This window comes from Ananas comosus, linkage group 8, assembly GCF_001540865.1.
Source record: "Ananas comosus cultivar F153 linkage group 8, ASM154086v1, whole genome shotgun sequence".
In the NCBI taxonomy this organism is placed as follows: Eukaryota; Viridiplantae; Streptophyta; class Magnoliopsida; order Poales; family Bromeliaceae; genus Ananas; species Ananas comosus.
Genome location: NC_033628.1, coordinates 10,598,176 through 10,624,936, shown reverse-complemented (window position 1 = coordinate 10,624,936; position 26,761 = coordinate 10,598,176). Strand labels below are relative to the sequence as shown.

At 32.8% G+C, this 26,761-nt stretch overlaps 2 protein-coding genes across 3 annotated transcripts; both read left to right on the top strand.

Moving 5' to 3' along the window:
* On the top strand, window positions 3,642–8,453 carry LOC109714371 (protein FIZZY-RELATED 1-like). Its single transcript, XM_020238974.1, has 10 exons — window positions 3,642–4,326; window positions 4,422–4,544; window positions 4,674–4,778; window positions 5,255–5,434; window positions 5,738–5,800; window positions 5,919–6,113; window positions 7,010–7,111; window positions 7,195–7,257; window positions 7,364–7,432; window positions 7,927–8,453. The coding sequence occupies exons 1-10, from the start codon at window positions 3,739–3,741 to the stop codon at window positions 7,984–7,986; spliced, it is 1,548 nt and encodes a 515-aa protein (XP_020094563.1). The 5' UTR covers window positions 3,642–3,738; the 3' UTR covers window positions 7,987–8,453.
* Window positions 22,768–26,729, top strand: LOC109714305 (homeobox protein knotted-1-like 3). 2 transcript variants are annotated; one of them, XM_020238880.1, is made up of 7 exons: window positions 22,768–23,309; window positions 23,407–23,527; window positions 25,101–25,163; window positions 25,296–25,483; window positions 25,776–25,907; window positions 26,217–26,350; window positions 26,443–26,729. In XM_020238880.1, exons 1-7 carry the CDS (start codon window positions 22,974–22,976, stop codon window positions 26,444–26,446), a joined length of 978 nt encoding a protein of 325 aa, XP_020094469.1. In that variant the 5' UTR covers window positions 22,768–22,973; the 3' UTR covers window positions 26,447–26,729. The 2 variants fall into 2 exon arrangements, with proteins under 2 accessions (XP_020094469.1, XP_020094470.1); XM_020238881.1 differs by lacking the exon at window positions 25,101–25,163 and having other exon boundaries at window positions 22,770–23,309.

The window sequence follows — 26,761 nt, the reverse complement described above, 5'->3', positions numbered from 1 at the left end:
CAAAAATTCATATTTACTCTCTTATCTTATTAATTTTTTTTAAAAAAATTGTTAAAAAACTTAAAGATCTTAAATAATAGGGTGCAAAATTTATGTCCTTTAATAAAAATATAAAATGGATGTGAAAGAAAGAGAGAATGGTAGGTGGCAAAGTGACACCCTGGGGACTGGGCTTAATTGTTGTTTTCTGTAATATGGGCCTTAAAGTGTGACTCCTCACAATAAGCATAGGGATTGTTCCTCAATAAAACAAAGGGACAAACTTTTAAGGACATAGTTTTCAAACAAAATTGTTTGGAAATTGTCCGAATCGGCGCCACATAGTGAGCAGCGTCCATCCCAATCACCCAGCGAAAGTATTATTTTTGCTGGGTTAAAATGCTCAGAGAACCCTCTCACTTATTTTTCTTTTTGAAATCGATCTTTTAATTTTATGAAATTCTTCACCTTTTTTTTTTTTTTTACTTTAATTTTGTCAATAAAAGTTTCAAAATAATAAAAGCTTTTACATCGAATGCCCAATCATGTAATTATTGGATAAAATATGAAGAGAGGAGTGATAATACCTTAGGGTAGGGCTAATTTTCACATAGATATTTAAATAAATTTACACTCTCTTTACTTTTACATCAGACGTAAGGACATAGTTTCAAAATGAAGATTACGGTGTGAAATATAATGACAAAATAATTATTTTGCCTCTCATCATTTTCGTCTCCTCCCTTATCTTGCTCATCTGCAGCCTCAATCGGCCGCAGTTCGCGCCTCGATCAACCATGATTCCTCTCCATTTTCTTCTCCACCTGCTGCCTTTTTTCTCCTGTACTTTCGTCGCCCCTCCATTTCGGCGACGGTAGGAAGGAAATCAAGATGAGCGTGGATGAAAAGATAGGCAAAGACAACGAGGGCAAAGGCGAGGCAGTGGAGGAGGGTGAGAGGGTGTTTGTGGGTGCGGACAGAAATGTGGGCGAGGGTGAGACAGTGAAGAAGGGCGAGTCGAGAGGCAGAGGAGTGCAAAGCACAGTAGGAAGGACAGAGGATATTTTTGGCCTAAAAAATATTTTATAACGGAACCCTACCGGATCCCTAACGGTAGGGGGTGAAGTGAATATTTTTTATTTTTAAGGGGGCAAAGTATAGATTTTTAAATGACAGGGAGAAAATGTAAAAAATTAAATTTTGACTGAAAAATTTTCTATATTTAGCCAAAAAAAAAATGATAGCATAACATTTTAGAAAAATCAAACAGGCCATTAATATGGATATATTATATTATTATTATTACAAGATTTTCACATTATTATATACTCTACATTAAATACCATTATTAAATTTGATCCGACAGGTTCTTGCCTGTTTGACACCCACATGGCTCACTGATCCTTGGGAATTAGTTAATTAATAATTGCCATTAATAAACTCAAAAATTATTAATAATTGCTTCAGATTTTCATCTATTATTATTATTATTATATTAGTATTATTATGAGTAATGCTATAATATTTCTAGAGGTAGATAAGCCCATTTATTTCACGCCATTTTCGGCGATGATTATCTAAATTATCTAAATTGACGATCCATATTTTTAAATTTAATTTAGGCTATCTGAACTTAAGAAATTTTACAATATCATTTGTCTAGTATTCGGATGGATATCAAAATTAATAAGTTTAAATGGTTAATATAAAGTAAATTTAAAATCACTTAATTGCTAGGTAAGTAATATATTGAAATCATAATTTCAATATTTAAAATTTTTAAATAATTAAATTATATTCGACGGTGCTGGTCGTCAATTCGAATTCGCATTATGAAAACAAGCACGAAGCACACGGTTCCGTTTATTTCTCGGAGTTTTAGCATTTCTCACCTAACTGTTGTTATTATTATTGGTGGGTCCCTTGATACGACAAAACCCAACCCTGACCCAGTTGGATGGTTAGTCCAAAACAAGCTGATTTGATTACTAAATCTAACCAACCTGTTCTTGCCCTGATTTTGATTAGCCCACATTCCAGCTCATTCTGACCCCACCTTCAGATAAACCTTTTTAGGTATAATTGTATGTAGATCCCTCAATCATGTGTTCTTATTTTTCTGAAATAATCCCTTATTATTTTTTTGCGATGAACAATACTGATGATGCGCCCAAAATAAATGTATATCATACACCACATCTATATATATATATATATAATGTGGATTATTCATTACAGTTATATTATTAATGTTTGAACATACTATTCAGTATATTCTTTCAATTTACTCTAATAAAAAAATGTATCATTTGGAGGATGAAGAATATGCTTTGGATGTTGGAATAAATAACTAATGACCGCTTATTTGGTATGGAGATTTTTTTCGTGTGATTCAAAAACTGGAATTTTGAATTTTTCTCCTCAAAAAATCTTAATATTCATAATTTGGTAGGATAACATATTTTATTTATGTGATAATTTATTTTATTCGAAAAAATAACTTAACTGCCAAATATGATATATATTCTAAATTTTTGGTCACTCTCCTCATCTATCAAAATTTCTTGACTAGATCAGATGAACACTAAATAAGATGTTTATGCATCTACACAAAAATTGAAATGTTTAAAGTGGATACCATATTCAACATTTAATTCATTTTTTCAAGAATACAATAAATCGACTTGTAGATACAAAATGATAATCTATCAAATTATGAATGCTAAGGCTTTTTGATAAATAAAAATCAAACTCAAAATTTCTCACCCCACAAGAAAATATTCATACCAATAAGTTATCATTAGAACCTTCAAATAAATTGAAGACTCAATAAGATTTAGTTTGAGATTATGATGTTTAAAAGCATCTAGTTTTCTATCTTGAAAAGTTAAAAATATTAAAAGCGCTTCTACTCTTCTCTCTTTCAATGCTTTAAAATAATACTAATAATTTTGTTAAATTTAAAATTCTTATTAGAGTTTTTTCACCGACATAAATGTTAGTTTGATTAATAATTAAAACCCCATAACTAATAAATTCTTAATTTAACAAAACTTTTAACTAAACTTAAATAAATGAAAGTATCAATCCAAAAAATTTAAACATGAGGGGACACACTAAAAAAAAAAGTTATAGTTGAAGGGTCTCCTTTGCATTATCCGTGACATATAGCGGTTACAGTATTAGAACAAGCTCATTTTCCTTATCGGAAAAAAGAAAATTATCGTTAATTAATCTAACTGAAGCCAAGTCGAAATCAGGAGGGTAAATGTGTATAGAGACCCCCACAACTATAGCGTTCTCAACAGAGCCCCTGAACTGTAATTTTTTGATTGAGATCCCTCTACTTTTGTTTTATTCTTTTGAATTTTTGAGTGACTTTATCCAGACCACTTTTTAGTAAATAAAATTAGATTAACAGATACAAGGGGAAAAAAAAAAGTGTCGATGATAAATTGAAGTAGAAGTATCAAATTCAGAATTGATATAGTTGGGGGTTCTCCGTGCATTTTTACCATTCGGGAGTCGGGTGGAGAGAGAAACCGCGAAGAGGTAGAGAGAGAAAGCGCGGGGGCGGGTAACAGAGCGAGATCTCTTAATTAATTAATCAATTAATTAATATTTTTTTTTAAAAAAAAAACAACTAAACTCAACTTAAAGGGAAGGGCACTAAAAAGCCCCAAATCCGTGGATCGTCCTCCTCCTCCTCCTCCTCCATCGTGTTCTTCGACCTTCTCCTCCACCTCTCTCTCCCCATCCATGGAGAACCCTAGCTCCTCTTCCTTCTCCTCCTCCTCGTCGTCGAAGCCCAACACCCCTTCTTCGATCCCCAAGCCCCACCTCCACCTTGAAACCCCTCCTCGTCCCTTCTCCTCCCTCGCGTCCTCCTCCTCCGCCGCCTCCTCCTCCCGCACCATCTACAGCGATCGCTTCATCCCCAGCCGCTCCGGATCCAACTTCGCGCTCTTCGACCTCTCCCCGCCCCCGCGCCGCGCCGCATCGTCGTCGTCCTCGCCGTCCCCTTCGTCCTCCTCGGATCCGGCGAGGGAGGAGGGGTCCAGCGCCTACGCCGCGCTCCTCCGCTCCGTGCTCTTCGGCCCCGATGGCGCCGCCGCCGCCGCCCCCGACACCCCCGATCGATCCTCTGCTCTCGACGGGCGCGTCGCTTCCTCGTACGGCTCCTCTTCGTCGTCCTCGTCCCCCTTCTCCACTCCCAGTAGGAATATCTTTAGGTTTAAGTCCGAGGTGCCGAGGGTTTCGAGCAGAGCCTTGTTCGAGGACTCTTTTCATGGGGCTCTCCCCACCCCCCCCAAGGGGCCCAGGAAGGTCCCGCGATCTCCGTTCAAGGTGTGGTTTTTTCGCCTCGCTCCTTATTCATTTGGTAATTTTCATATTGTTGTGTCTCTCGGGGGTGTCGTTATGTGGGGTTTCGTTGGTTTCAGGTGCTCGATGCGCCGGCGTTACAGGACGATTTCTATCTGAACCTTGTGGATTGGTCTTCTCATAATGTGCTTGCGGTGGGTCTGGGCAATTGCGTCTATCTATGGAATGCTTGTAGCAGCAAGGTTATTTATTTATTTTTAAGTTTTCATGTCTGATCTTTGTCCAATTGTGTAATCTAGATCAATTTATTAGTGTGTCGTATAGAAGTTAAGAGGATACATTGAGATTTATTGTGGTGTTATTGGGAACAGGTCACGAAACTCTGCGACTTGGGTGTCGATGACAGCGTCTGCTCTGTCGGGTGGGCGCAGCGTGGCACTCACTTGGCTGTCGGGACGAACCAGGGGAAAGTTCAGGTGAGGCCTCCCTCATGTAATTGATCACATGGCATGCTAATAATCCGTTAACAACTTCGGCAATGCATTGGGCAGCATGGCTCTTAATAGATTGTTGATTATGGCTAATCTAGTAGAATTGAATTTAGTTGAAAATAATCAGAAGGATAATTAACTCTGTTTGCTAAAATATTTAGTTATCTGTGGATACATCATAAAGTTTCTTTGTGGATGTATCTTAGTGGGAACATGATTTAGTTCAGAAATTGTGCATTCATTAAGGTAGTCATTTTTAACAGTAGTGTTCCCCATTTTTTGTGCTAAGACTAAATTTCATTGTATCATCATCTATGATTATTTGTCTATCTCAAGATTTTATGTGGTGTGGAAGAAAATATGCTTTTAGATGTAGTTAATAATCGTTGCACATTGTCTCCTTCATCAGATGCCTCTTAAGAAATAATGCTTACCATGAATTTGCATACTATGTGATGTAGATATGGGATGCCTCTCGCTGTCGGCGTATTAGAACAATGGAGAGCCATCGCATGCGAGTTGGGGCTCTAGCATGGAGTTCTTCACTGTTATCTTCTGGTAGTCGTGACAAGACAATACAGCAGCATGATATTCGTGCCCAGGAAGATTATGTTAGCAAGCTTGTCGGGCACAAATCAGAGGTAAGATATTCCATCTAAGTCCTTTGGCTCCAATCAATACTTATTTCACTCATTCACAGCATATGCTGATTTTCTACTTATGCCACTTAGATTAACGTACTATGTTATTTGTAAACTGTTTAATAGAGTGACACTAATTGTTATTTAATGTAAGATCGTGTTATTCTTTCAGTAAAGTCTCCATGAATGATTGGTATTTAAAGTGCTTATTCTGTCTATGTGTGGATACCCACGAGTAAGGGAAAATTGCCTGTAATTGTATGCATTCAATTGTCTCTTTGATTAACTTCTACTTTCTTTCAGGTTTGTGGACTAAAGTGGTCTTATGATAACCGTGAACTTGCATCAGGTGGAAATGACAATAGAGTAAGTTACCCGTCATCTATTCTGGACTTTATGTTTGTTCATGACACGAGTTATTTCCATTAGAAAAAGACTCATATCTGGATTTTGTTATCACTTTTTCATATTTAATTCTGCTCAGTTATTTGTATGGAATCAACATTCGACACAACCCGTGCTTAAGTACTGTGAGCACACAGCAGCTGTAAAAGCTATTGCCTGGTCACCACATCTTCATGGGCTTCTTGCATCGGGCGGCGGTACTGCAGATAGATGCATCCGCTTTTGGAATACGACCACCAACACTCACTTGAGTTGCATGGATACTGGCAGTCAGGTACCTACTACTTTTGGAATTCTATCAGTTATCATTGTGTGACCACATTGGCATTCCAGTATGGACGTAATATTCCTACCCTTTTAATTCCAGTGTGACCATCATTCGATACTAGTTAATTTTCTGACATTCAGGTGTTTAGATTATTCATGTTTTAATATATCTTTTTTGTTGTTTGTTTGTTTGTTTATTTGATTTGTCCACTCACCCAATGTTTCTGGGTAGAGTTGGGTTGGGGATTGTTTTGGTACCAGTACTTCAAAGATGCTTACAATTTTGAAACAGAACCTCTCTAACTTAGAGGTTTAATTAATCAGGAGGCTACATTAATTTGTTGAATGACACCGATATTCTTACTAATTTCTCAACCCTGTTTGTTATGAGCAAATACTCTCATTGGCTTGGTGATCAACAAGTATCTTTTGTTTATCCCTAACATGCTTTCTCTGTGAATCCAAACTGTGCTCTTATCTACCATTCTTGATGCTTCTAATTGATGTGTCATCTGTTGGCCAGAGCAAAGCAACTCTCAGTTGCTTAGTATAGCTGCATTGTTCTATTTTTTTTTAAAAAAATCAGTTGTATCTTACTTTGATCAACTAAACAAATGAAGCCCTAAGGTGCTTCACGAATTTTTAAATATTGCCTGATTATAAATTTGTGTGATCTTCTAATGAATACTGTCTTATAAGATGACAAGTGGCATTAGCAGATTTCTTTCTATAATTCTTTTTTTTTTTTTTTTTACTTATTTTAATAATGTATATGCAAATGTTTCTTGTAAAGACCGTTCCAGTGTATTCCATGTGAAAATTGAATAAATGCATGGTTAATTATGAGTGCAGTGGTTGTTCAAATGTCATCTCTTTGGTAATATTAGTTGTGCTGCTACACAGGTCTGTAACCTTGTGTGGTCAAAGAATGTTAATGAACTTGTTAGTACCCACGGATACTCTCAAAACCAAATTATTGTCTGGCGATACCCGACAATGTCAAAGGTACTGACCAAATCCCTTCTGAAGTTTATTGGAGCTGTGCATGTTCTCTGCTTAATTAGTAGTTATTCTTATCTCTTTTGTAGCTTGCTACACTGACTGGCCATACTTATAGAGTCTTGTATCTCGCTATCTCTCCTGATGGACAGGTAAAGCCCTCTTGATCATGTGTTATTTATTCAGTTGGGATGTTAAGGTTTCAGCTTGGGCGCCTTTTGGCTTTTCGACTTGACGTTTCCTTTTTTCTATTCATAGACTATCGTGACAGGTGCTGGTGATGAAACACTAAGGTTTTGGAATGTGTTTCCTTCTCCTAAGTCACAGGTAACTGGTTCTTAACCAAACTAAAATGCTGTCATGTGCTTTTGTGAGAGTTGTTTGAGCCGGGCTACTGGAAAAGGCAAAAGTTTTGTTATTTTATTAATATACGCCAACAGCTTTGTAATGTAGTAGAAGCAGATGTTTCAAATTGGAGCTTTTGCTTCTGAGCACTAAAAGCTCATTTCACTTTCCCGTCATAGCAGAAGCTCCAACCATTAGTCGCAAAACACTTGATTGCCTCTAGGATTTGAAAAGTTATTCCCTGTACCTCTCTCGGGATTCCATCAAAGTGGGAACCAGTTCAAGTAGGAATAGAATAGCTTCCTTCATCTAATATTGACAACTCCATTTGTGCTGATTGCTCGGATTTACTCTGATTTTGTAAATTTTTGCCCTAGGTCTCCTTACTGAAATTTCTTTCTTCATTCCTTTACTATTTGAAAAGTTATTTCTTGAATGAGAAGTGGCTATTTATGCTGACCCTTGTTTTGAAACAGACTTCCGACAGCCTAAGCGATATCGGAGCCACTTCATTCGTCAGAAGTCACATCCGATGATCTCATGTACTGGTTTTTTGTTTTTTTTGGGTACCACGAAGCTCCAACTGTAAAGCTATCAGTTTTTGGTTATCTGATAACAGCTTTACCTACAAAGGGTGGTGATCATCAGCAACAAAATGACTTGTTTTATATATGCTGCTTTTACTCCGCCACGCCGGCATTATCTCGTGCCGCTTTCGCTCCTCAGACCATCTCATCAACCTTAGTCATGCTAACTAACCAAGGTCATCGGAACCTTGCAAACTATCCATGATGAATCGATCGGCAATCATTTATTTATTTATGGTCATATTCCTCCATCTTTATTTCGCCGATAATTGTAGATATCTAATGGTAACAGCTGTGGCAATGAGTATGTGCTGTACTGAGAACTGTTTTGCATCATCATATTCTGGCCTCTATCATGTCTCCCATGTGGATTTTTTCATCGATATATTTCAACTATAATTATACATTGCGTCTCCCATTTATGCATTTTTGTATTTTCCCGCATCTTGTATTTAATTTTTCTTGGTCATTTAGTATTTATTTAATTCAACACTTGGAAACAGCATTAAATCTCCAACCATGTATATCAATATTACATTTCTAGGTCTAATCTGTGTGGGTTGAGAGAGACGTTGTTAGTGATTTGCATTGTGCCGTCTCATTATTATTTGGTTCATAGCGTGATGTAATCGATCTTACGCTTTGTTTGGATGGAGAGAATAGGAGAGAAAAGAAGATGAGAGACAAAAGGTTTTATTTTTATTTTTATTTTATTTTATTCGGTTAATTTCATACACGTCCCTATAGATGTACTGAATGACAAATATATCTCTACGAAGTTTTATTTTTATATGTTGTTTCTACAAAAGTTCTAATGTTTTCAAATATGTTTTTCTAATTTGTTACTGTTAAAGAATCGTTTATATTTTTAATTTTGTCATCATAAATATCTCTTCAAAAGCCATTCTGGTATAATATAAAAGGATAAAAATGTCAAAAACTAATTAGAGTGAAGTATTTAATTTATGGTTTGCTAATTTTTTCTAACAGATTCTGACGGCATAGACATATTTGAAAATATCAGGACTTTTGTAGAGACGGACGATATATAAAAGTTTAACTTTGTAGGGATATATTTGTTATTCACTATATTGCCGGGACATAAATTAACCTCTCTTTTTTTTTTCTTTTTTTTTTTTTTTTTGTTTGGATTAAGAAATGAAAAGAAGAGAGTAACTTTCTCATCCTTTTTCTACCCTTTTGACGAGAGATGAAATGAACTGTTGTGAATAATTAGGTTAATTTTGCTTCTCTTCATTTCTCTTTTTTATCTTTATCCTCTCATTTTCTCTTCATCCAAGTGGAGTGTTAGGGCCCGCTTGATCTTGAGGGGTAGGGATAAAAAAAGGTGTTGGATAAAACATATATAAAGATATGTTTCTGTGTTTTTCGTATCCAAATTATTTATTATCGATATTGATATATTTACATAAATTGTTGACATCTACACAACCGCAATATATTTCTCCGGCACTTCCTCAACATAGTTTGAAGATTTAGGAGAATAGAGGTTTTCTCATAATGGGCCGGATTTTGGGCCTTCTCGTACCAGGACTACTGAGACCAAAAAGCCCTTTTTTTTTTTGTTCTTTTTATTTCTTGTTTTTTTTTTTAAATTTATTTTTCTAAAATTGTTTGAGATTGATTGGTCAAGTGTGGGATGGAAAAAAATTCTGAAATAAATTGAAAGTCCTTTCAAGCACCCACCCTAATCCACATCACTCCACATACAATCAAAAGAATTAGTCAACAGATAAGTATCCTCGCAACCACCACATGCTAATTAGTCAAACTTTTGAACTCCTATTTATGCAAGATAATAATAATAATTTCCCTTCTTTTTTTTTGGGGGGTTTTCCTTTTTTTTTTTTTTTTTTTTTTGGGTGTTTATTTGCCTCATCATTGCGTTGCAACGTGCGACACAGCAACATGAAAATCTCCCCATCTCGGGTCTTATCCATACGTTTTTGAGCAGCACCCCGACAAAATAATTTGATCATCTGAAATGATGCTAATTATTTATTTCATGCAGACACATTAGCCCAGTTGCATCATTGCTGCGATTATAAGTTTTGGTGACAGTACAGCTATCTTAAAGGGTGTGCATATTTTATTTAATTAATGTCTTGAACTTCAAGAGCTCTACATATTGAATAGAGTTATTTAAAAATATATGATATGATATATTATTACTTAGCTCTCTTATAGCTTTGGATTGTAATAAAAGCATGAATTTCGGGATAAACTTCAATTTGCCGCCCCCCGCTCTCGTTCTGTACGTTGTTTGAAAAGTATTTTATCTCCATTTTTACTCAAAAAATTCACTATCAAATTTGATTGCAAAGTAAATTTTTTTGATAATCGTAGAGTATAGAGTTATATAAGTGTAACTTTTGAAGTTCACCCTAAATTGTAAGACGAAGTTTCTATTTTTTTAGAATCTAGAAGCTCGAATAAATTCTCTACTACGTACAACAAGAGCTCTAAGCTTTTAGGTAAGAAACTTGGTGTTGAAGTGCATGGTTAAAAGTATACATTGAGCATTTTCTATCAGATCAACCTTCTAGTTGTATGATATCAGAGTCCCTGATAACCCTTTTTAGTTTCGTGAAATCTTAAATTCGAATCCTCTGTTTTGCCTCTAACGATACTATTCAAATTTTCTATTTCTTCCACTATTTTTCTTGACGGTGCACGTGTTCTGCATGGTTCACTTGATATCTATCACACGCGGCATTTCTGAACCTTTTCGTATCATATATCTACACTATTTTTTAAAAATTCGGTATTGTGAAATGAGAAGATGGTTGGTGTGAGTGTGTGTTTTGGAGTGGCTTCGAAGCCCAGCATAAAAAGAGAAAGGGTAGGTAATAGTAACCATAAAAGTAATAATAATAATAATAATAATACATAAATAATGAAAATAATAAGATAATAATATATACTAATAATAATGCCTTGTAGGTGGACCAACTAGTTTGGGGACCAGCATGCATTCCGCAACCAACGGCCACCACCGACACCTCCCTCTGCCTAGCATCACATCTCCCACGTTTCTTTACCTTTTTTTTTTTTTTTTGCATTTTTTTTTCCTTGTGGATGTACTTTTTTTTTTTGGTAAGCTTTTATCATTATGATGACTCTTTAATACTCTCTCTTTTTGGGTCACATTAGGGCATATTTAGTTAGTCGGAAGTGAGATATCGGAAACAATACTTTTAAAAAGTTACGTCTTATTGATTTTTTGACTTACGAAAGTGAATATACAAATTACTTTACAAAAATGGATTAGTAAAGTGAATATATAAATCTCTTTTTTTTTTTTTGAGTTTAGTGCAAAAAATTTTAAAATTATCGAAAATTGAGAGCTGATTAAAAATGTTATGGTTAGGACACTTTTGCGTTAGGGCATATTTAGTTAGTCCAAAGTAAAATACTGAAAGTAATACTTTTAAAAGTGATGTTTTATTGGATTTTTTTACTAGGGAAAGTGAACATAAAAGTCGATCACTTTACGAAAATGGATTAATAAAGTGAGTAACTAAATTTCACTATTTTGATTTTAGTGCAAAAAATTTCGAAGTCACCGAAAGTTGAGTGCTTATCTAAAAAGTTATTTTTTGTTTTTAACTTTAATTTTTGAATTTATTTTTAAAGTTGAATTTCAACTTACGTTGAATTGAAATAATAAATTTAACTTTATATTCTGAATTTTATTTGTAATTCAAATTGAATGCAAACTTTTTAAATTCAAATTTATGAATTCATATCCAAATATAAATTTTAGTATTTTTATTTAAATTGGAATTCTAGGTTTAAATTTTAAATTAAAATTTGTATTAGAATATTCAATATAAATTTAAATCAAATTATTTTTGACTAGGAACTTCAAATCGAACTTTGATTTCATATTGTTTCGAACTATAAATTCAAATTATTGATTGAAACTTGACTTCAAAATTTAAATTTTTAAGTTGCATTTGAATTTGATTTTATGTTTACATTTTGAATTTAATTTCAATAATGAGTTTGAGTTTGAACTTTGAATTCAAATTATGAATTCAATTATTCAATTTGAATTGTAATTTAAACTTAAATTAAAATTTATTTTACACAAATTATAAATTTATATTTGAATTCAAAATTTAAGATCAAATAGTTCGATTCAGATCATGAATTCAAATTTGAATTAATATTTTAATTTTTGAGTTGAAATTTTATTTTAGAATTTAATTTTAGTTATGAGTTCTATCTTAAATTTTAGATTCAAATTGTTAATTTAGTTGTATGTCTTAAATTTTAATTATAAATTCAATTCGGATTTTAATGTTGAATTTTAAATATAAATTTGAATTTGAATGTTTAATTTAAATTATGAGTATAAAGTCTTTTTGTTTATATTTTCACTTTTTATATATAATCAAACAATCGAAACCACAAAATTGTAATTTTCTAACTTTTATTTTATAACCGGTCAAAAAAATCGAACTCAAAAGTCACTTTTTGAAAAGTCATTTTATGAAAGTGACTTTTTTCACTTCTGCCATTTTCGACCGACCAAATATTAAGAGTGGAGATGCTTTTGGCCACAAATGTTCATTTCAGTTGTTTAGTTTGCTTTTAATTAAATTCGGTCGTAACTCTAATTTTATAATATTTTTTATTCTATTATATGCTAATGTAATTTTTTATAATATAAATAAAATTATTGATTTTTCATTAAACACTCAGTGGTTAAATTTACTTGAACTTTAGCACAACTAAAAACCAGATGCTCATTTGTTTTGTGTTATAATAATTATGCATGTTTCTAATCATTTGAGTTGGCATTTGAGTTGAATCAATCATGCAAACATTAACAAAAAGAGCAGAACAAAAATATAACTATGGAGGGATCGTTCCTGTTCCTAGCGCAGGAGGTAAAGGACTTGATAGCTAGTATTCGAGATTTTAAATTCAAAGTCTAATTATTTTAGTTTTCTAGCTAAATTTATTTTTGAAAAAAAAATTATACGAAATAAATAACATGTTACCTTTCTCTTTCAAAGAAATATAACAGAAGTTATGTGCTAAATGCTCTTTGAGTTGCACCCTGGAAAATCGACTTATTGACACATCTCTCACTTTGATTAGTTAAGATAGATTAATTAAAACCAAATAACTTGAACCTAAATCAAACCAAGCTAAAAATGGATTAAAAACATAAATTTAAACAAAACAAAATCATGTATCAAAGTATAGCATGGTTAGTTCGTTTGCATCAGCTATTGCAAACGAAGTGAAACTGTGGGCTGTTCGGAAGCAGAAAGTCGAAAAGTAAAAAACTTGTGAGTTTCACAAATTCGAACTTTTATCCTACCCCACCGAAATCAAAACACTGATCTTCATAAAATTGTGAGTAAGAGTTTGAACAATCTTACGATTTCGATCTGTGCCGAAATAAATACCAACGTTTATGATCTTTTGAAAACAAACAAGCCCTAATGTAGAGACTTTATCCCCCTCTACTTTCCCTGAATATATCCAATCAAACCCGAATATAATAATAAAATGATGATAAGCCAAATACCAACCAACACTTTTGCAATATTATTTGTGAGCGGAGTGGTCAAAAAAATTATTAAAAAAAAAGGCCCCAATAACTTTTTGGCATTAACCTAACTAGATTTGATTCGAAGTGAAGAGAGAAAGGGAATTAATTAATTGTGGTTTTAAGAAGCAATTAACAAGAAGAACATAAAAGGGAAAAAAAACAAACAATAAAAACTGAGAATCTGTGGAGATGTTCTTTGTCTAACCAATCTCTATTTACAAACAAAATACAAATACATTAATTTGATTCCTTAGAACATGATAAGGGCTTTGACCATTGACTTAATAATGCACCCACAATTAATGTCCTTTGCTTCTGTTTGCGTTCGATGGATCTCATTATGTCTATGCTTTAATATTCGTGTTCATATAAAAATATAGTATGGAGTTGGAAGATGTATTTTTTTTGTGCACCCGTCACATGTCACACACCTGAAATTTTAAAACAGAGATAAAAAAAAAAAAGAATCTAGCTTATTGTATTTGCGCCTGTACAATGTGTTGGCTTAAATGGGCCAGCATCCTGCCCTATGGCGAGAGGTCATGTGGGCTGAGTCATGTTCGAAATGACGTGAGGCTGGGTTGAGCTGAATCATGTTCAAAGTGGCGTGAGACCAGGTGGGTCGAGTCACAATCGAGACCTGTGGAGGAATTCTACGCTATCACATTGGCACATGTCATCAATAACAAACCAATCATATTCTTTCTTTTCAAACAAAAGTACAATACAAATCTTTTTTTACAATCATGATGGGATATATACTTCTAAAAGGAGACATTTGATTGGTTTGTTACACCACGTCACCAATATTCCCGTTGCATTCTAGAATTTTTCAGACCCGTGGGCGCTATTTCCGTACGCTTTAAGTGAATTGGTTGCGTATTTCTAACAGCTCGAGCTTTTGGGATTAATGATTAGCGCCAACGATCCGACATAATATTGTAAAAAATTTACATATAAATTTTGAATACTATTTTTCTAATAAAAGTAGACACCTTTTTTATGGTTAATTTGTTTAAACTAACCTAGATAATAAATTTTATATAAATAAAAATAATAAGTTTTCTTAAATACCTAATTTTTTTATAATATATATATAGAGTTGAGCTGGAATGCTATCAGTAGCAAACTGGCTCCGTTGCCACCCATTTGTTTTTGATGATGGAACCTTTAAATTGACGATCGGCACCGTTGAACATGATCTATACCACTTGAAGTATCTAGAAACCAAATTTCAAATCATTTCGACATCATTAACCTAATGATCAAAATGTTTCAAAATTTATAATTTTAATGGTAGATATGATGCGTTTTCTTATTTAACGGTGTAAAGCTATCCAAATCAATTGAATTTTGGTTAGAAAATTTTTTAAACTATTTAGAATAAGATCTATACTCTCGATCTTGATTACAAAATTCCTATCATCATTTTTTAGAGGATATTCATTTTCAGCCGTTCATTTTTATGCCCACTTGATGGACAAGAGAACAATATCGGAAAAGCATAAAATTTGATTTCTAGATAATTCAAGTGGTATAGATCATGTTCAACGGTGCCGATCGTCGATTTGGAGGCTCCATCATCGAAAACAAATGGGTGGTAACGGAGCCCGTTTGCTATCGATAGTATTCTAGCTCAACTCATATATATATAGAGTTGAGCTAGAATACTATCGATAGCAAACGGGCTCCGTTACCACCCATTTGTTTTTGATGATGGAGCCTCCAAATCGACGATCGGCACCGTTGAACATGATCTATACCACTTGAAGTGCTTAGAAATCAAATGTTCACCGTGTATCATACTTATATTCTAACTATTTACTGTATTTAGACACGATAAATGGTTTACTGTGTTCCATACTTATATTTCAACCATTCGCCGTATTTAGACACGATGAATGGTTTACTGTGTTCCATACTTATATTTCAACCATTCACCGTGTTTAGACATGGTGAATGAATTAACATGTTGAACTTATTTCAGCACCTTCACCCTTACTCGCGTGGCGCTTACGTGTCACCTGCACGACAGAAATAAAATCAAAATTATAATTATAAATTTTGGTAAAATTATTTATAAAAATAATTTTTCTAAAGTATCCAAATGCAAAAAAAAAAAAAAAAAAAAAAAAAAAATCCATTAAATCTATTCCGTTTGCACCCCTAATAAAGAGAGAGAGAGAGAGGAAGGGGGCATACCAACAATTGACAGCTGTCCCGCGTTCGGTGCGCGCGCACTCTGACGTGTCCTTGTCCCCGGGCCACGTCACCGTCACCGGAGAGAAAATTGTCTACACCCATCCCCCGGTTGTATGTAGACAATCCCTGCATATCCTAAATAACACCCCAATCAGAGTCCTCCACATGGCGCCTTTTTTTGATCGTGTATCTCTTCCCACCCACCAAAATATAATAATGTTTCATTCACAGTAATTTAATTTCTGATTAAAATTTAATTTTAAAAAATGTAACCGAAATTAATTATGAAACAAAATTAAAAATTATAGTAAAATATTAACTATTCTTCCCGTATCTTTAAATTTTATGTTCTTCACTTTTCCACTAAACAAATAGTTGATCTCCAAAAAACTTCGATTTTACGCCTATACAAACAAACAATAAAAAAAAGTAATTTTTCACTTGCACTCTACTTTGTCCAAAAGTCTACTTCAATCTGCACTTTATCTTGACCCTATTTGTTTCACCGAAAATAAAATTCGGATTGAAGTAGACCTTTCAGTGAACTAAAATTTGGGTGAAAATTACTTTTCTTTCGTTGTTTGTTTCCATAACTATTGAACTAAAGCTCACAAATTTTATTGTTTGTTTGACAGAAAGTACATGAAGTAATAGCTGAAGTTCTCCATCGTTAATATTTTATTGTTGTTTTTCTCTCTTTTTCTTCGTAATTAAACTTGGTATGGAGTAGGCAGAAGTCAATTACAATATTTTAGGGTATTGACCAGTTTCGTCCATATATTCGTAAAATTTTAGTGAACAGTCAAATAATAAAATTGGATATTTACGATCAAAAACCACTTCATCCCTCACCATTTTGGATGAAACAAGTACAACAGGCCCTTAAACGGAATGAGGTTTTATGGAACACTCTAATTTTTTTTTAAGACTCCTTAACTAAGCTTTTAAGAATTAAGTAATTATAGATTTTTTTAAAATTTATTACTAATTTTATTAAAATTAATTACTTTACTTTCTTAGTTAAGAATTGATAAATAACTAAATTTTACATAAAAATATATATAGCTTGCTAAAATTAATTAATAACTTTTTAGGAAATAAATCTAGACCAATTAATAAAATAACTAACAAAATATTAAATTTGATAAAATTTATAATCTAACAAAGTATTTCTAAATAGTTTAAAGTTTAGGGGGGGTCTAACATAGCAATCACTGTATAATTATTAAGTATTTCTAACACCCACTTCACTTAATCTGTCACATTCCGAGTTGCTTTTTTCAACTTTGAAAATACAGCGAAAACTCATTTTGAAATCAAGAAGGATATATGAATAGAATTTTCAATATACGTATACGAGGTTTTTTTTTTTTTTTTTTGAGAGATAGGTAGCTTGCTACCTGTTTCGTTTATTTCTTTAGAAATAAACCTAGCTAGAAATATGAGTCAACTAGAATTCGAACTTAAAATCTCGGATACCAACCATCAAGTTTTTTACTACTTGTTCTAGGGACGGTCAATTATACATATACGAGGTTGGAGTACAAAACAAGTAAACAACACAACATGTTGCAACAACATGACAAGGAAAGTAGAGTCTATACAAGAATGTCAAGATCACACATATTCTAAATATCTGAACTAACAAGTATCATGATCCACAGAAAAAAAAAAGATTAGCTAGCTAGCTAGCTACTCATGTCACTAAATATTCCACAAGAAAATATCATCAATAATAATAAGCTAAACAACATTATGCAAACTCTAAAGAGTATCGAATATAAAGGGCCTGTTGTATGCAATTGAAAATACAACAATTAAAACAATATATATACTATATTTGGTTGGATATAGTAAAAAGTGTTGTAATTATAAATAATTTAATCTGGTTATATATGTTGAGAAGTGCATTTTTAATATTTTATTAATTTATGTTTGTACCGGTGAGATTATCTTCAATATAAAATTGATTAGGGAGGTAAAATTATTTTTTGTTTAAAATTTTTCTATGTAATTATTGAGTTGGGCCCACTCGTGCAGTTTCAACTATAATAGTTAAATTCAAATATATACTATCAAATATCAGATTTAGATTTGTACGTAATTACAACTATAATATAGTTATAACTATATACAACTAGATAACTCCTAAGTTGGCGCATTTTTTTTTGGGTCTACGAGAACTCTAATGTATCCAAAAATCTATTTTAACTTCATAATAGTCTACAATAAATTATGGATATATAAAAAAATATTTTTAAGAAGCAAAAAATAAATTTATAAATTATAATCATATAAAAAATTTTTTACACCATATAAATTATTATTTAAAAAATTTATACCAAACAAATTAATATTAAATATTTTATTTTGATATTCAAATAGAGTCCTAGTTTACTTATTAAAATATAAAATCAAAACGATCCTCTTCATTTGTGTACAATTTGTCAAGAATAGTGGTGTCCCTTCCAAATCGTTCTAGAAAATGCCTGGGTCCCATTGGCAAGGAGCAATTAATACTGACCCTAACCATAAGCTAAAGCCCAATCTCCCACCCTCATCTGGTTTAGCTTATTTTTTATTTTATTATTATAATATAATTTTAACAAGTTAAATTTAATTATTTTGTTTCGGCGTAGATTTTGTGTGATTTAGAAAGTTACACGTACTATTCTGTAATTATCCAAAATTTCATTTATTATCCAATTTGATAATAAATATTTTTGCTAAAAATGAAAGTAAAATCGTAAAATAGTTAAGTTTAATTTTTTGAACCGCATAATAACAAAGTTGAAAATGATCTAAATAAGAGAAGGCACATTGAGATTTTCTCTTTAATATATTATACTACTAAGGCTTAATTAGTTTGGCATTGAGAGATATCTAACGCTATTAGATAAAATGGAGTTGAGGAAAAAATATATAGAGATATGTTTCTGCGTTGTCCGGTGGGACAACAGAAAATATATTGCAACTGACTTATTGTGATATGCGGAACGCAATATTACGTACGGAAACCAACAGAGTATTTTTCCAACGTACTTTTTTACCGCACGTAATGCAGTCTCCCCGCAATCCCAAAAAAAGCCTAAAAAGTGCCATTTTTTGAAATTTATTTTTTTATTTCTTCAGAAATAGCTCATGGACGAATACGGAAAAGATGAAACTCGCCGCTTTTAATGAGAGAGAACTTGTCCAACGGGAAAGGTTTATTATCAAACTTCAAAATTGCGATTATATAAGTCCAAGGGGCTAAGATCTCATATAAATTCGTCCTATTTTTAAAAATAGTAAAATTCAAAATTCTTTTGTGATAGTACTGTGGATACTTATTTTCGACGCCGAAGCATATGAGGTGAATCCAAAGAGGATGCGTAGGTATCCCCGAAGGAGAAATTTCTGCGAAGGTATTTGATTTCAATAATCCAAAGAGGATGCATAGAGATCCCCCAAAAAAAAATTTCAGCGAAGGTATTTGATTTTGAGAAAATAAAGTATGTCGAGAAATTAAAGTTTAACATACCCTGAAAAATTAGGACGGAGACATGTTCAAAATTTAAAATTCAAACAAGGGTGCCAAAGAATCCGAAAGCGGGCACGATTTCAGGGAGTAAGTTAGTAAACGAAGTATAATAATCTCGTGATAATTGCTTCAATTATAGTTACACGGTATTTGAACTTAGAGGCTATAAAAAGGAGTAAAAACTAGGAGAGAAGATACCAGAACATCTCATTTCATACTTCTATTTTCGCTTAGCATTAGAAATAGTTATAACCTAATTTAGGAGTAGCTGGTAAAATAAAAGGCGTCATCGGTGATCCACCGTCTTGTCCTACAATAAGTACTAATCGTTATTTGGACGAATGCTCCCCTTTCAAAAAAAAAAAAAAAAAAAAAAGAAAAGAAAAAAAAAAAGTTGGTAGTCATACCTATATATAGTAAGTGAGTGATTTGAGATTGAACTCCTAATCATTAAGTTTCAAGTATATTAATATTAATATGCCATTAATCTGACTAGTCAGAATCCTTAAATAATTAATAGACCCTGTAGAAATTTGAGCATATGTACTCTATACTTTTTAACCTAGTATAATAAGACCTACTATAATAAGAGGATGATGCTGTTAACATATCTATTATTGGCAGATAAAGTTATTAAATTCATTTATTGTTAGTTTAACCAAATTTAATGAAATTTATTTGCTCCTCTCTCTCTCTCTCTCTTTATATACAGAGAGTAAGTCTTGTGTGTTATTAGAAACACGTAGTCCTTCGATGGAACTTTCTGATTGACGATCGGGTTCGTTAGACTTAATCTAGCGTATTTAAAGTATCTAGAAAAATAAATTTTGTGATTTTTTGATATTATTTACCTAACGATTGAAAGGATCAAAATCAACAATTTTTAATAGTTGATGTATACCGTTTGAAAGTTTAACAGTACAAAAGTATTCAAATCAGATAAAATTTTGATAGAAATTTTTTTATACTATTTACAACAAGATCAATATTTTCGATTGAAAATTTTAATGCTATATAACCACTTTTTGTGAGATTTTTATATTCAGCCATTGATTTTGAACCCTTTCGATTGTTAAATAAATAATATCGAAAAATTACAATGTTTATTTTGACATACTTCGAATATGTTAGATCAAATCTAACGGAGTTCATCGTCGATTCGAAAGTTTGTCTTAGGAACACAGAAGCCTCCATACTTTTGATAACCCTTATGTATATATATAGTCCGAATTAACGATCTACACCGTTAAACGTTATCTCGAACATTTAAAACGTTTAGAAATCAAATTTTATAATTTTTTGACATCATTTACCTTACGATCAAAATGTCACAAAATTTATAATTTTTAACGACCAATATAAAATATTTGCTAGTTTAACGATATAAAAGAATCGGAATCAGTTGAAGTTTTGATAGAAAATTCTATTCATTACATAGATAAAGATCAATAACTCCGATCTTAAATTGAAGGATCTGATCATCCATTTTTAAGACGTCGTTCGATTTTGACCGTTCATTTTATACCCGCTTGATGAACTTTATTATAATTTTAAAAAATTACGAAATTTATTTTCTATAAATTTCAAATACTCTAGATTATATTTAACGGAATGGATCGTCGATTCAGAAGATTCATCATTGAAAATAATTTATAAATATGAAGAGCTCTATATTTAACTTATAAGTATGAAGAGCTCGATACTTATAAGAGTATAGTAGCCCTAGCATATATATATATATATATATATATATATATATATATATAGNAGTGAGCCTACTATGCTTCTGGAAGCACGAAGCCTTCCGTGCTTCCAGATCGTTTTTCATGTTGTGACTTTCGAATTGTCGATCGGCTCCGTTAAACTTGATTTAAAGTATTTAAAGTACCTAAAAAATAAATCATGCAATTTTTTGATATTATTTGCCTAGTGAACGAAGGGGCTCAAAAGCAACGGCTGAAAATAAAAATCTTATAAAACGTAATAATATGACATTAAAATTTTAAATCAAAGATATTAATCTTATTTTATATAATATAAAGAATTTTTTATCAAAATTTCACGTGATTTGGATATTTCTACACCGTTAAACTTGCAAACGGCTCACTACGACCATTAAAATTATTGATTTTGAGCCCCTTCGATCACTAGGCAAATGATATCGAAAAATCATAAAATTTATTTTCTAGGTACTTCAAATACTCTAGATCAAGTTTAACGGAACTGATCGACAATTCGAAAGTCACAACATCGAAAATGACCTGGAAGCACGGAAGGCTCTGTGCTTCCAAAAGCATAGTAGCCTCACTCTCTCTCTCTCTATATAAATATATATAAAATTAAGTTAGAATACTTTTAGTCATCCTATTACAATAATCAACGTTTCATTATCGAAAAGGACGAAACCACATCAAGCAATTCCACATGATTAGACTATGTTTAGCACCAGCACAACCAACTCCATTTAATTATTATTAATCCACTGATTAGGAGTCAATAATTCAGCCACAAGATATGAAAGGAGGCAAAAAAAAATATTAAAGAATTGAGGGTGTACGGCGATAAGAGTTGTCCATATCTGCCCTTTCGCTTTCCTTTTTTCCCATTAATCTTCAAATCAAAAAAAAAAAATTACGCGTTTTATTCAAAAACTTTAATTAATAAGTTATGTGACATTTTAGTTTTTATATTTTAATTTATTTTAATTTTTATTTAAAATTTTAAGCTGTTATAATTAAATTAAATTTTACAGTCGTATTAAATGAACTCAATAATGTATATATCATTTTACTAGTGTGATAGAAATTACGCGTTTTATTCAAAAACTTTAATTAATAAGTTATGTGACATTTTAGTTTTTATATTTTAATTTTTTTTAATTTTTATTTAAAATTTTAAGCTGTTATAATTAAATTAAATTTTACAGTCATATTAAATGAACTCAATAATGTATATATCATTTTACTAGTGTGATCGTAATAAAGACGTATTATGGGTAATAACGTAACAATAACATATATACAAGTAAAACAACAACATATGTCCATCCTCTCAAGTAAAATATTTAAATAAATAATTATAAAAAATTAAAATTGGAAGACGAAAATATATTTATCTTGAAGTTTGAAATAAGTGCAATTATATTTATTTTTTCAGAGAAAATTAGCAAGCTGTTCGTTTTGTTCAACTTTTTTCAATTAAATTCAACTAAAAATATAAAATAATGAGAATTCGAATTTAAAATATCGTGTATCAATTATCAAACTCTTAATCAGTAGGATCTGTTAAAATAAAATTTCGATTCCCCCACCCGGAAAAAAGAAAAAAAAATTCAGATTCCCTCTTCTTTCAAATCAGCCCACTTCTTTTTTATCCCTTACAACAAAGGCCAAAGTGATGATCTCTCTCCTTTCTCCTTTCCCGTTTTTATTCCCTTTGTCTACGTTTCCTCTCTCTCTCTCTCTCTCTCTCTCCACCTTAGTTTCCTACGAAAAGACCCCTCACCTGCTGCTTTTATTCACCCTCTCACTCTCCACATCTTAGAGAGAGAGAGAGAGAGAGAGAGAGAGAGAGAGAGAGAGAGAGAAAAGGAAGAAGAAACGATAGAGAATTATAGAGATGATGCATGGAGACCAGGGGATGGGGATGGGGCTCGGCGGAGGCGTCGGCGTCGGCATCGGCGGAGGAGGGGAGAGCTCGTCGATGGCGGCGGCGGCGGCGGCGGCAGCGGAGAACGAGCAGCTCCAGATGACGAAGGCGGAGATCGCGGTGCACCCGCTATGCGAGCAGCTAGTGGCTGCGCACATCGGGTGCCTGCGCGTCGCGACGCCCATCGACCACCTCCCGCTCATCGACGCCCAGGCCGCGCAGTCCCACAGCGTCCTCCAGTCCTACGCCGCCCGCCACCGCCCCTTCCTCCCCCCGCACGAGAAGCACGAGCTCGACTCCTTCCTCGTAAGTCCTAACCGCTAACTAATATAATACTCGTGACCGAAAAAGTAGAAACTCTAATTTGAAACTTTTAATTCTAAGATAGATTTACTTCACGCAGGCACAGTATCTACTGGCTCTGTGCTCGTTCCGGGAGCAGCTGCAGCAGCACGTGCGAGTCCACGCCGTGGAGGCCGTGATGGCGTGCCGAGAGATCGAGCAATCACTACACGATTTAACAGGTAGTTTTATTACCATGCTCCAAAATTGCGTTTACTTTGAATGATAATATAGTATTTTCTCTTAATTCTCTCTTTTTATGGATTTGTTTCGTGAAATACGGCTCTTTAATTTATTCGAATAGCATAATTAATTTCTTTAGAAATTATTATTATTATTATTATTAATTATTATTATGCGTTAATTAAAAGCATAAAATTAGAGGTGGCTTCTTGATCCAACCTTGCAAAGGGATCTTTGATTAGAAGTCCCGTCTCTAGCTGTGGGGATTAAAGAAAGGTGTGGCCCAAATGTTTGTTAAGTTTTTTTTTTTTTTTTTTTCGACATGGATATCTAATATATAAGATTGGTTGTTACACTAGAAAATTAATACAATATAAAATAGTATAATTTTACATAGGATCTACCCAAATAATTAAGCCATATATATAACATCTATATACCTTGACAGTGCTACGTAATATTAGCTTGAAGCACGATTCCAATTCGATCATACGAAACCCTAAATATTAATTTTAATTGCCGATATATGTCATGCAACTCAGTAAACATATGAGGTTAAACTTAGGCTAAATTCAAAAGTTTAAACTATTAAGTAAAATTATCCTCCACATTATGTACCAGATAGATTTTTTTTTGTACCTGAGATGAGATCTTATTCTTAACACCCAGATAGAATTTTATTTTGGTTCAAACTGTTTCTGGAATTTGCATGCTTATATCAAACTCAAAGAGAAAAATAGATATGTTTATGGTTTGAGTTTTCAGAATTATATGTACAAATTATTAGCAAGTTCACTTGAGAACATAGACTTATTAAACTATTTGATAAATTTTGAAAAATATCATTGCCAAAATTGATAGTTCAGGCGTCTAATTGTATAAAGTAAAGGTCAGAGGTCTCCGTACATTTTGTTTCTCAATAACAAAAAAGAAATATAATTACAAATTGATAGTTCAAGGGGTCTATTGTATGAAAGCTAAAGGTTAGAGTGTCCCATACTTTCACACACAACAAAACTGGTCCATTAAAGTTGCTTAAAATTGAAGCCAGTTTGCAAATCAGAGCGTTATTAGGAGATATTTGGTGTCAGAAGAGGTCCTTCTCCTGCTAGGTTCAATGGTGCAGTACTTTTTTCTTTTTTTTCCGTACATTTCCCTTTTTTAGTTATTATTTTCGTGCAATTAAGTTATTTGGACGTAATTAAATACATTAAAAAAGGTCTTTTCCATTAAAAATTTTATGAAAATACTTTTTGTTTTGAAATTTAGTTTAATTTCTATACTTGACAATGCTAATAGCTTGTTTTAAGACTCTATTATTAAAAACGATTCGATAGCACAGAGACCTAAAATAATAGTGAAATTTTGTTTCATTTAACCTTAGATTTTTCGCTTTTTATTAGAGGTTTCATTTCATGTGGTTTTCTTATAATGTAATGTAGATCGGTATATACCATCCTAGGAAAGTCGCTTTGTTTTTTTGAATTTTTCTATAGAACATGATTGTTGTTTTGAGTTTCAGTTTCTACTTCGATACCACTTGTTACAATTCAATTCTTATGGTGAATCTAGCTATGACGATTCCACGCTTTCACCGAACGTTTCTTACAACTCTCCAACTTCAGCTGCACGGCGGTAATTTAAATATTTTAAATAATAGCCAAAAATAAGCAGCTATGAAGAGCCCTGTGAATCAGATGTTGCATGCATGCATGCATGCGTGCATGCACATATCTATTTGAGACATGATGAGAACTGCTTCATCAGGTGCAACTCTTGAAGAGGGTAGTGGAGCGACAATGTCGGATGACGAAGACGAGCTCCAAATGGATGGTGCTTTGGACATCAGCATGGATGGGCATGACATGATGGGATTCGGCCCTCTTCTTCCTACGGACTCGGAGAGGTCGCTAATGGAGAGAGTGAGGCAAGAACTCAAGATTGAGCTTAAACAGGTATTACACGTACTCTTCATAAATTTGTGTTACTCTTCATACATGGGGTATAATATCAATCAAATAATAAATAGATAAGATATACATACGTATCTACAAAAGTCAATTTTTTGACTTAGTGTATGACATTCCTAGTATTTTGAATATTCTTATTATATCTTGGCCATAGCATTTTGAGCGGTGGTTAGATTCAAAATGTTAAAAAGGTTATTGTACTTAATTAGTTCTCTGAATTTTAACAGATATGTCATAATCATAACTCTAATTTACGCTGCTTAATGTGATTATGTAGGGTTTCAAATCAAGAATTGAGGATGTGAGGGAGGAGATACTCAGAAAAAGAAGGGCAGGGAAGCTGCCCGGAGACACAACCACCATATTGAAGCAATGGTGGCAGCAACACTCGAAATGGCCGTACCCTACTGTAAGTTATTATCATGCATTTTGTAATATCTCATCATGTTTAGAACTTATTACAGAGAAATTTTTTGTTTTACATGTAATTCCTAGAACATGCATTTATTTTTAAGAACTCGCCGCATTTGAAGCTGTTGTTTCTCTCCATAGCTTGTGTTCGATCTCATCAATGCTAAACTAACCTATGCTCGATTATCCTGCTAATTAACTTAACGATTAGTAACGATACCGTTAATCTTTGTGTTTTACATTATACATAACATATTTTACGAGAAAAAGTACAAAGTTATTTATTGTGTATTATGGCATATTTTAGGAAGACGACAAAGCGAAGCTTGTTGAGGAGACTGGTTTGCAGCTCAAGCAAATCAACAATTGGTTCATCAATCAAAGGAAGCGCAATTGGCATAACAACTCACAATCAACAAGTTTGAAATCGAAGCGTAAAAGGTTTAATTTGGTTACACAAACTCCCTTTTATGATCGAGCATATTATAAATGGACCTAACAGGTTTTTTTTTTTTTGTTTGTTTTTCATGTAGGTAATTGCTACAAGATACAACAAAATTCAAACAAAACATGGAGTGAAGGGTTTATAATGAGTAGCATTGTTTCTCTTCATTAGGAATGACTAAATGGGAGATTAATCTAACCACATCATGTGCAATTGTGATCTTATATACAGAAATATATAACTAGTCTTGTGTGTAAAATGTTGTAATATAGATGACATAGAGCTTGATGTTCTGATCATTTTTTTTCTTACTGATACAAAATGATCATTAGTGATATGTCTCAATTGATTGGCATCTTTTCATTTGCGAGTTAACTCTTACTGTGGAATTGTAAGTGTTAATATAT

Coding starts and splice junctions, on each gene's coding strand:
- LOC109714305 (XM_020238880.1), top strand. CDS start 22,974: ATGATGCATGGAGACCAGGGGATGGGGATGGGGCTCGGCGGAGGCGTC. Junction 23,528..25,100: donor ATCACTACACGATTTAACAG/GTAGTTTTATTA, acceptor TGGTGAATCTAG/CTATGACGATTCCACGCTTT. Junction 25,164..25,295: donor CCAACTTCAGCTGCACGGCG/GTAATTTAAATA, acceptor CTGCTTCATCAG/GTGCAACTCTTGAAGAGGGT.
- LOC109714371 (XM_020238974.1), top strand. CDS start 3,739: ATGGAGAACCCTAGCTCCTCTTCCTTCTCCTCCTCCTCGTCGTCGAAG. Junction 4,779..5,254: donor CGAACCAGGGGAAAGTTCAG/GTGAGGCCTCCC, acceptor TATGTGATGTAG/ATATGGGATGCCTCTCGCTG. Junction 5,435..5,737: donor TTGTCGGGCACAAATCAGAG/GTAAGATATTCC, acceptor ACTTTCTTTCAG/GTTTGTGGACTAAAGTGGTC.